The sequence below is a fragment of the Colobus angolensis genome, unplaced genomic scaffold (genome assembly GCF_000951035.1).
Source record: "Colobus angolensis palliatus isolate OR3802 unplaced genomic scaffold, Cang.pa_1.0 Scaffold124, whole genome shotgun sequence".
Lineage (NCBI taxonomy): Eukaryota > Metazoa > Chordata > Mammalia > Primates > Cercopithecidae > Colobus > Colobus angolensis.
The window spans coordinates 8,066,873-8,074,009 of NW_012113586.1; the positions used below are offsets into that span (position 1 = coordinate 8,066,873).

Sequence of the window (7,137 nt, forward strand, 5' to 3'; positions counted from 1 at the left end):
CAGGCGTGGTGGCGGGCGGCTGTAGTCCCAGCTACTCGGGAGGCTGAGGCAGGAGAATGGTATGAACCCAGGAGGTGGAGCTTGCAGTGAGCCGAGATTGCACCACTGCACTCTAGCCTGGGTGACAGAGCGAGACTCCATCTCAAAAAAAAGAACAAAACATATCTGTTATCAGAGTTCAGGCCATTTACATGACAACTCTCGTACTGTGTTTAATTCAGTTAAGCAAGTCAGTTCCAGAGGCTGTGCTTGGTTATAGGGATAGAAAAATAAGCAAAGTTTTAAGACTTCATATTTTAAAGGGGAAACAAAACCAAGCAGATAATCATATTGTAATATGGTAAGTACTATAATTGAATTGTGAACTAAATGCTATGGAGACAGAAATATGGAAATGACTAGATTTAATTCTGTTTTTTGAAAGCATGCTTTGTTCATCTTTGTATCATCTGTGGCTAGCACCGCGCTTAGCCTACAGTGGGTAGATGATAGATATTGGTTAAGTGAAGATTTTAAAGTGTCTTTTTCCCCCTTTTTCTCCTTTGTTTTTCAGAATGTAAGGTATGGAGAAACCCTCTAAATCTTTTCAGAGGAGCAGAATATAGGAGGTATTACATTTTGCTTTCAGTATAAGTAGGGCATTGGTTCTAGAGTGAAGGTATTTACAAAATCATTTGTCTTTATAAATATATTACAGCTCTTCTAGTAGGAGATACTGATCTATAATAAGGTAAAAATGATTAGTCCACAGTTTGTTTGGCAGCATCTTGACTGTTTACTTTTTTTTTTAATTAAATTTTTTTAGAGATAGGGTCTTGCTCTGTCACTCAGGCTGGAGTGCAGTAGCACGATCATAGCTAGCTGTAGCCTTGACCTCCTGGGCTCAAGCAGTTCTCCTGCCTCAGTCTCCCAAGTAGCTGGGACTATAGGCACATGCCACCACATCCAGCTACTTTTTTTTTTTTTTAAGTGAAAATAAGTTTATTAAGAAAGTAAAGGAATAAAAGAATGGCTACTCCATAGGCAGAACCCACATCCAGCTAATTTTTAAAAATTTTTGGTAGAGGCCGGGTGTGGTGGCTCACGCCTGTAATCCCAACACTTTGGGAGGCTGAGGCAGCAGAATCACTTGAACCCAGGAGGCAACAGTTGCAGTGAGCTGAGATGAAGCCATCGCGCTCCAGCCCAGGCGACAAGAACGAAACTCCATCTCAAAAAAAATTTCGGTAGACAGGGGTCTTTCTATGTTGCCCAGGTTCATCCCAAACTTCTGGGCTCAAGTAATACTCCTACCTTGGCCTTGCAAATCACTGGAATTACAGGCATGAACTACCACACATAACCTGTGTTTAATTTGATAATCATAAGAAACATTGCATCAAACCATATGTTTGTGATATGTGTAAGTATATATTAGGCCCCTGGTTTATAAAAAGCCTTTTTCAAAGAATTTGTGGCATTAAGAAAAAATTACCAATGTTGGCATATTCCTGTGCATGATTGCTAAATTTCAAAATTTGAGGATGCATTAGAAAATATCACTCTAAATGTAAATTGTGCAACAGTAGAGGGTACTATATTTTTAAATTGATTTCATATTGCCACTTCCTATTTTTACTACTGTGTCCATTTCTCTTCTGGTTTTTAACTCTAAATGAGAAAACATCTTTTGAAACTTATGAGCAAAGATACTTTACTTTTATTTTGAGGAGTGCTGTATTTTACCTAGAAGTAGAATGGGGCATGTTATTTAACTTATTGAATAAGAAACATTATGTTTCTACCATGTGCAGGCACTGTGCAAAATGATGGAGATACAAAAATGACTAAGCAATGGCTCCTGTGCTTAAAGACTTGATAGTGTAAGATAGTGACATCCTGTGAAGTGAAAGCTAGGCTTTTATGAAAGATGCCATTAGCCTGTGTTAAGGGATACCTGTAAGAAACAGGTCCTTGAATCTCTTACTGTGTTTAATCAAAGTTTGAGGCTATTTGTTGTATTATACAGTTTCCATTTCCTGAAGATCTTAAAAAGAAATGTGTGTGTGTGTATATATATAAAAATTTTTTTCTTGAGACTGAGTCTCTCTCTGTCACCCAAGCTGGAGTGCAGTGGCGTGATCTTGGTTCACTGCAATCTCCTCCTCCCGGGTTCAAGTGATTCTCCTGCCTCAGCCTCCCTCCCAGGTAGCTGGGATCACAGGCAGCCCATATGACATCCGGCTAATTTTTGTATTTTTAGGAGAAACAGGTTTTTACCATATTGGCCAGGCTGGTCTCAAACTCCTGACCCCAAGTGATCCTCCTGCCTCAGCCTCCCAAAGTGCCAAGGATTAAGGTGTGAGCCACTGTGCCTGGCCTAGGATAAATTTCTTAGTATCAGGAATTCTTATGCTTCTTTTGAATGATTATTTTCTCTTAATGTAAAGGTATAACTTCTGGGTATACATTTCATATGTTAGCTCCATTTCAGGCTTCATTTTGTGTCCCAATTCCCAATCCTTAATTTTCGTTTTACTGAGTCTTCTTTTTTTTTTTTTAAGTTAAAAATAGAGACAAGATCTTGCTATATTGCTCAGGCTGGTCTTGAGCTCTTGGGCTCAAGTGATCCTTCAGCTTCAGCCTCCCCAGTAGCTGGTAGAGACAGGCCTCACTATGTTGCCCAGGCTGGTCTCAAACTCCAGGTCTCAAGTGATTTACCAGCCTCAGCCTCCTAAAGCACTGAGATTACAGGCATGAGCCACGGCACCCAGCCCAATTCAATTTTCAAAAGCAGTTGTTTATTGAATATTATTTTTCTGTTTGGTCTTTGATGTTTTATTATCATACTCTAAGTAGTCTGTGAGGTTATCTTTTGTTTTACTGATTGTAAGATTTTAAAACATCCAAATGTGTAGCAGTATAATTTTGAATTTAAGTAGTGTTTGTTATAGCAGATAGATGCTCTCTCATGTTAAATTTAAATATTTTGTCATGTTTTGGTGAAGATACACTTGGGTGACTGGTAAAGAGCCACTTACATACTATGACATGAACCTGTCAGCTCAGGACCATCAGACCTTTTTCACCTGTGACACAGATTTTTTACGTCCTTCAGACACAGGTATGTATCATATCTGTTCATAGTATAAACAGTGATCATGAAGATGATTTTAAAAGTTCTTTAGAGTTGTTTATTATAATATACACAGTTATTTAGTTATTTGGCTTTGAGTTGTTTATATTATTGATAAGAAACTCAGATTAAATTATGACTATAAGCTAGGTTGATACACTGCTTTTCCTTATAAAGAATTTAAAATATTTCATATTTCTTTTACTACTTCAAAAACCTTTCAGATCAAATACGACAACTACTTTTTCAGAAAACAGTGTACCCTGTTTCTGTCTGGGAAATGAACACCTGCAATTATACATAAAATAAAAGAACAGGTCAATGTATAAACATTGGAGAGAAAACCGGAGTATATTTTGTTTTAGTTGTGAGTTAGAGATGCATATAAAGTGGTAGAAGATCATAGAAATTTATGTGTTTCGTTTTCTCCAAGTGCTTGTCTATAGAAGAGAGTATTGAGACTCTCAATTAGATGGCTTAAAGACAGGGCTGGTTGATTGATTGATTTCACTCTGTCGTCCAGGCTGGAGTGCAGTGGTGCAGTCATAGCTCCAAGTAACCTCAAACTCATTACAAAACATTAGGATTACAGATATGAGCCACTACACCCTGGTCTGGGATCTTTATCACAATTTTTCTTCTAGTTTGAATGAACTCACCCTCCTTATCTATCTGATGAGTTACTTTTTATCCTTCATTATCCAAATTAAAAGTCACATTTTCTAGAAAGCCCTCTCTGGGATCCCTTGTCACAGAATTAAACATTTTGTTTTCTGCAATTCTATACTACTTAGTCCAAACCTCTATGAAGTAACTTTAATTTATTCAGCCACAAACATTTATTTGTTAATGTTATATTGCTTTCATGTTTGTCTTTGCTACTAGGGTATGAACTTTTGGACAGCAGGGACTATATTCCCTTCGTATTTGAATCTCTATTATCCAGCACATTGCCTGGCGTAATGTAAATATTAATATTTATTCTTCGAGGAAAGTATGAATGGGCTGGGCACAGTGGCTCACGCCTTTAATCCCAGCACTTTGGGAGGTCAAGGTGGGTGGATCACCTGAGGTCAGGAGTTCGAGACCAGCCTGGTCAACGTGGTAAAATCCCGTCTCTCGGGCAGATCACGAGGTCAGGAGATCGAGACCATCCTGGCTAACATGGTGAAACCCCGTCTCTACTAAAAAATACAAAAAACTAGCCGGACGAGGTGGCGGGCACCTGTAGTCCCAGCTACTCGGGAGGCTGAGGCAGGAGAATGGTGTGAACCCGGGAGGCGGAGCTTGCAGTGAGCTGAGATCCGGCCACTGCACTCCAGCCTGGGCAACAGAGCGAGACTCCATCTCAAAAAAAACAAAACGCCGTCTCTACAAAAATATCAAAATTAGCTGGGTATGATGGTGGGTGTCTGTAATCCCAGCTACTTGGGAGACTGAGGTGGGAGAATCACTTGAATCCCAGAGGTGGAATTTGCAGTGAGCTGAGATTGGGCCATTGCACTCTAGCCTGGGCGACACAGTGAGACTCCGTCTCAAAAAAAAAAAAGTATGAATGATTGAATAGCCTAGATGTCACAGAGGTCTTAAGCAATTTCACTAATAATAGCCAATACTTGTCTAGGCTTACTATGTGCCAGGCACTATTCTGAGCAATTTATAGAAATGTAATCTTCCCAGTCACTTTATGAGATAGGTAGTATTATGAGCCCCATTTTAACAATAAAGGAACTGAAGCAAAGGGGGATCAAGTAATATGCTTTTAATCACATAGCTAATAATGATAAAACCATGTTTCAAACTCAAGACTGGATGTTAACCACTACACTATTACTGCTTCTACCCACCACAAAATCACTGAAGGGTCTGAAAAACAGCCAGTTTCCTGCATTAAAATGAGTTCATAGTGATTTATCTTTGCTAGATTAAATACATGAAGAGTGGATATAGGAAACCCAAGGATCTTTGGTATGGTTATATAAAATGATTTAATTGCAAATAAAGGAGTAAAAAGAATAGATTTATGTTTATATGCTTAATGTTTATATTAATGGCAAAAGGATAGGTGTTGGGGAAATAACAGCAGTACAATATCAGTGCTGTATGTTAACTTTAAGGGTTGAGTGATTCTGGAAGTTAGGTCTCACACCCTTTCTCTCACAGCCCCTCTCACAGAGTGACACTGAATTGCAAATACCAGCAGGCTTTTAAAATAGCGTTCGTGGCTATCTACTGAAGGTGTGGTATTAAAACATTTTTATTTGAATATCTCCTAAAAGAATTTTGAAAAAGAATGTGTCCCTTCACACATTTTTAAGTTGACATCATAAGGTTAAATAATCATAGAGAATGTAATTTTTGACATAGTGCAAAATACAGACATTTAAAAATAATAGTATACCCTATATTTCAATGTGTGTTATGAAATAAAATTATTTAATGCCTACTACAATCCATTGAAAAATACATGAATAGGCCAAGGACAGTGGCTCATGCCTATAATCCCAGCACTTTGGGAGGCCAAGGTAGGAGCATCCCATGAGTCTAGGAGTTTGTCAGCCTGGGCAACACAGTAAGACCCCATCCCTACAAAAAAGTTTTAAAATTAATCAGGTGTGGTGGTGCACGCCTGTAATCCCAGCTACTTGAGAGGCTGAGGTGGGTGGATCTCTTGAGCCTAGAAGGTTGAGGCTGCAGTAAGCTACAATGGCACCCCTGCACTGCAGCCTGAGGGACAGAGACCCTTTATCTAAAAAAAACAACTAAACAAACAAAACAATATGTAAACAAATTCTCTCTCTCTTTTTTTTTTTTTTTTTGAGACCAACTTTCGCTTTTGTTGCCTAGGCTAGAGTGCAATGGCGCAATCTCGGCTCACCACAACCTCCACCTCCCGGGTTCAAACGATTCTCCTGCCTCATCCTCCTGAGTACCTGGGATTACAGGCATGCGCCACTACGCCTAGCTAATTTTGTATTTTTAGTAAAGACAGGGTTTCTCCACGTTGGTCAGGATGGTCTTGAACTCCCAACCTCAGGTGATACACCACCCCCCGCCTTGGTCTTCCAAAGTGCTGAGATTACAGGCATGAGCCGCCGCACCCAGCTTACCAAATGCTCTTTAACAGTAGTAAATTTTGTCTTTTTTCTTCTTGAACACATACCTGTTTTACATCCCTATGTAATTTTATTATCATTGTTTCATGCTGTAGAGTCTGATATCACACTTCCATCCTTTTCTACAATAAAACATTCTAATGTAATTTTTAAAAATTTGAATTGCATTTGACTGTAAGGTTCTAAGTGTTATGATGTGCTTTAATTATATTTCTGTCAAATCCTTAGAGCTACATATTTAGCTCTTTAAACTTTGTGGAAGGTTCTGTATATAATCTAATTGACTGGGTGAGTTCTCATTGTCATTTCTATCAACCAAATCATATTTACTTTCTGACAGAGAAGTCCGACTTCATTTTTCAATTTAAATAAGCATATTTATATGCCTCCCCATGACAACCATCTATCTTCTGAATTCAGATTCTAAGATAGAAAGATAGCTGTGTCTTGGAACTTTGCCTAGAACTTACCACTTGGCCAAAATAAGGCTTCACTGCATTTCTTACTCCTTGCTAATGCCTGCTTTGCCTTGATGTGAGGGGACCTTCCCTTAGGAGCAATCCGTTCTTTGATAGTAAGTAAGGAGGGGTACTAATGGCACTATTAAAAATTGTTATCTTTCCCTTCTTCATTCTGTAATATACTTGAATACAGGGCCAGAATACTTTCTTTCCAATGCCAAGCTTCACTGTTAAATAAATAAAAGGCAGGAATACTATTATAGGATGCCTTGATTAAACATGGCTGCCCCCAACCCAAACTTTGAATTGTCCCTTTGGCACCTGGAGATTTTTACACTATAGGGCAGTACACCTTGTTAAGATTCAGGATGAGTAAGAAGTAAGCCTTTTGTGTGTGTGTGTGTGTGTGCTTTTTGTAAAATAAGAGAAAGGAACATATCTTTGC

At 38.7% G+C, this 7,137-nt stretch overlaps 1 protein-coding gene across 1 annotated transcript in view; it reads left to right on the forward strand.

Annotated features, from left to right (window-relative positions):
- ST7L (suppression of tumorigenicity 7 like) overlaps nt 1–7,137 on the forward strand; it is a 101,953-nt gene that overhangs the window by 18,705 nt on the left and 76,111 nt on the right. Inside the window, 2 exon segments of the mRNA XM_011933205.1 lie at nt 554–608; nt 2,988–3,103. Of these exon segments, the coding sequence (XP_011788595.1) occupies nt 554–608; nt 2,988–3,103 (171 nt within the window).